Source organism: Petaurus breviceps, unplaced genomic scaffold (assembly GCF_028583685.1).
Source record: "Petaurus breviceps papuanus isolate PSGF00001 unplaced genomic scaffold, PetGlider_PUasm1.0 90847, whole genome shotgun sequence".
Taxonomy (NCBI): Eukaryota; Metazoa; Chordata; class Mammalia; order Diprotodontia; family Petauridae; genus Petaurus; species Petaurus breviceps.
The window spans coordinates 5,167,796-5,168,959 of NW_027187360.1; the positions used below are offsets into that span (position 1 = coordinate 5,167,796).

The 1,164-nt window shown below is 44.0% G+C and overlaps 1 protein-coding gene across 1 annotated transcript; it reads left to right on the plus strand.

Moving 5' to 3' along the window:
- Nucleotides 1-517: 517 nt before the first annotated feature.
- LOC138149590 (biogenesis of lysosome-related organelles complex 1 subunit 2-like) lies at nucleotides 518-877 on the plus strand. Its single transcript, XM_069072762.1, has one exon. The coding sequence runs from the start codon at nucleotides 578-580 to the stop codon at nucleotides 875-877; it is 300 nt and encodes a 99-aa protein (XP_068928863.1). The 5' UTR covers nucleotides 518-577.
- Nucleotides 878-1,164: the final 287 nt, after the last annotated feature.

The window sequence follows — 1,164 nt, forward strand, 5'->3', positions numbered from 1 at the left end:
GAGAAGGTAAACAGGAAAAAGAAATCATAAGGAACTTATTAAAGTTGAACTATTTATATTCCTACATGGAAAAATGATCATTGTAACTCATGAGACTTTTCTCAGTATGAATATAGTTGAAGGGAATATATATGTGTATATGTATGTATGTAGAGGAGGGTGTATGCATGTATAAATATATATGTGAGTGTGTGCATATGTATGACATGTATACATAGACAGAGAGACAGAGGGCACAGGATGAGTTGAATACGAAGGGATGATATCTAAAAATAAAATTAAGAAGTGAGAGAGGAATATATTGGGAGAAGAAGAAAGGGAGAGATAGATTAGGGTAAATTATCTCACATAAAAGAGGCAAAAGAGGCCAGAGAGGGGATCTGCTGCCCCCTCCTCGCCCCCTCCTCTGACTGCTCACCCTTCCCCTTTTCTCCTGTTGCTTGTCCTCTTCCTCTTCCCTTTCCCTCTCCCCCTCCCCCTCCTTCCTCCCTTCCCTGGCCTAGATGATGCCTTGTTGAAGACGGCTGAGGAAACCACAGAGCCCGCTGAGGTGGACATCACAGGGCTGTGCCAGGACATGTTCTCCAAAATGGCCACGTACCTGACGGGCGAGCTGACAGCTATCAGTGAAGATTATAAACTTCTGGAAAATATGAACAAAGTGACTAGCTTGAAGTACCTAGAAATGACAGATATTGCAGTAAACATAAGTAGAAACCTAAAGGACTTAAACCAGAAACATGCAGCCCTTCAGCCTTATCTGGACCAGATCACTTTAATTGAGGAGCCTGTAGCAGCTCTTGCACAGGCAGCTTACAAGTCAGATGCATATTCAAAGGGACTAGAAGCAAAGTACAAGAAGTTAGAAAGGCGATGAAAGAATTCTTTAGCACAAAGACTTTAACTACAAGAATGTTTTATAAAGAATATGTAGGATGGAACTTAGCACTAGGCTTCAGTTCCCAGAAGGAAGTGGTGCTGCTGATCCAAGAAGAATCCCAGCCCCTGCCTCTGGCTGGATGTGTAACTCTGGCCACCCCTGGTGTTTTCCTCAGCCTGTACCCCTGGAACCTCATCTTGTCATCTGCTTCCTTGTGTGCCCTGGACCAAGACTCAGAAATCAGGATCGACCCAGTCTAGAGCAGGCACAGATGAGAGGCTCTT

Excerpts from the sequence above, each read along its gene's own strand:
- LOC138149590 (XM_069072762.1), top strand. The coding sequence starts at position 578 with ATGTTCTCCAAAATGGCCACGTACCTGACGGGCGAGCTGACAGCTATC.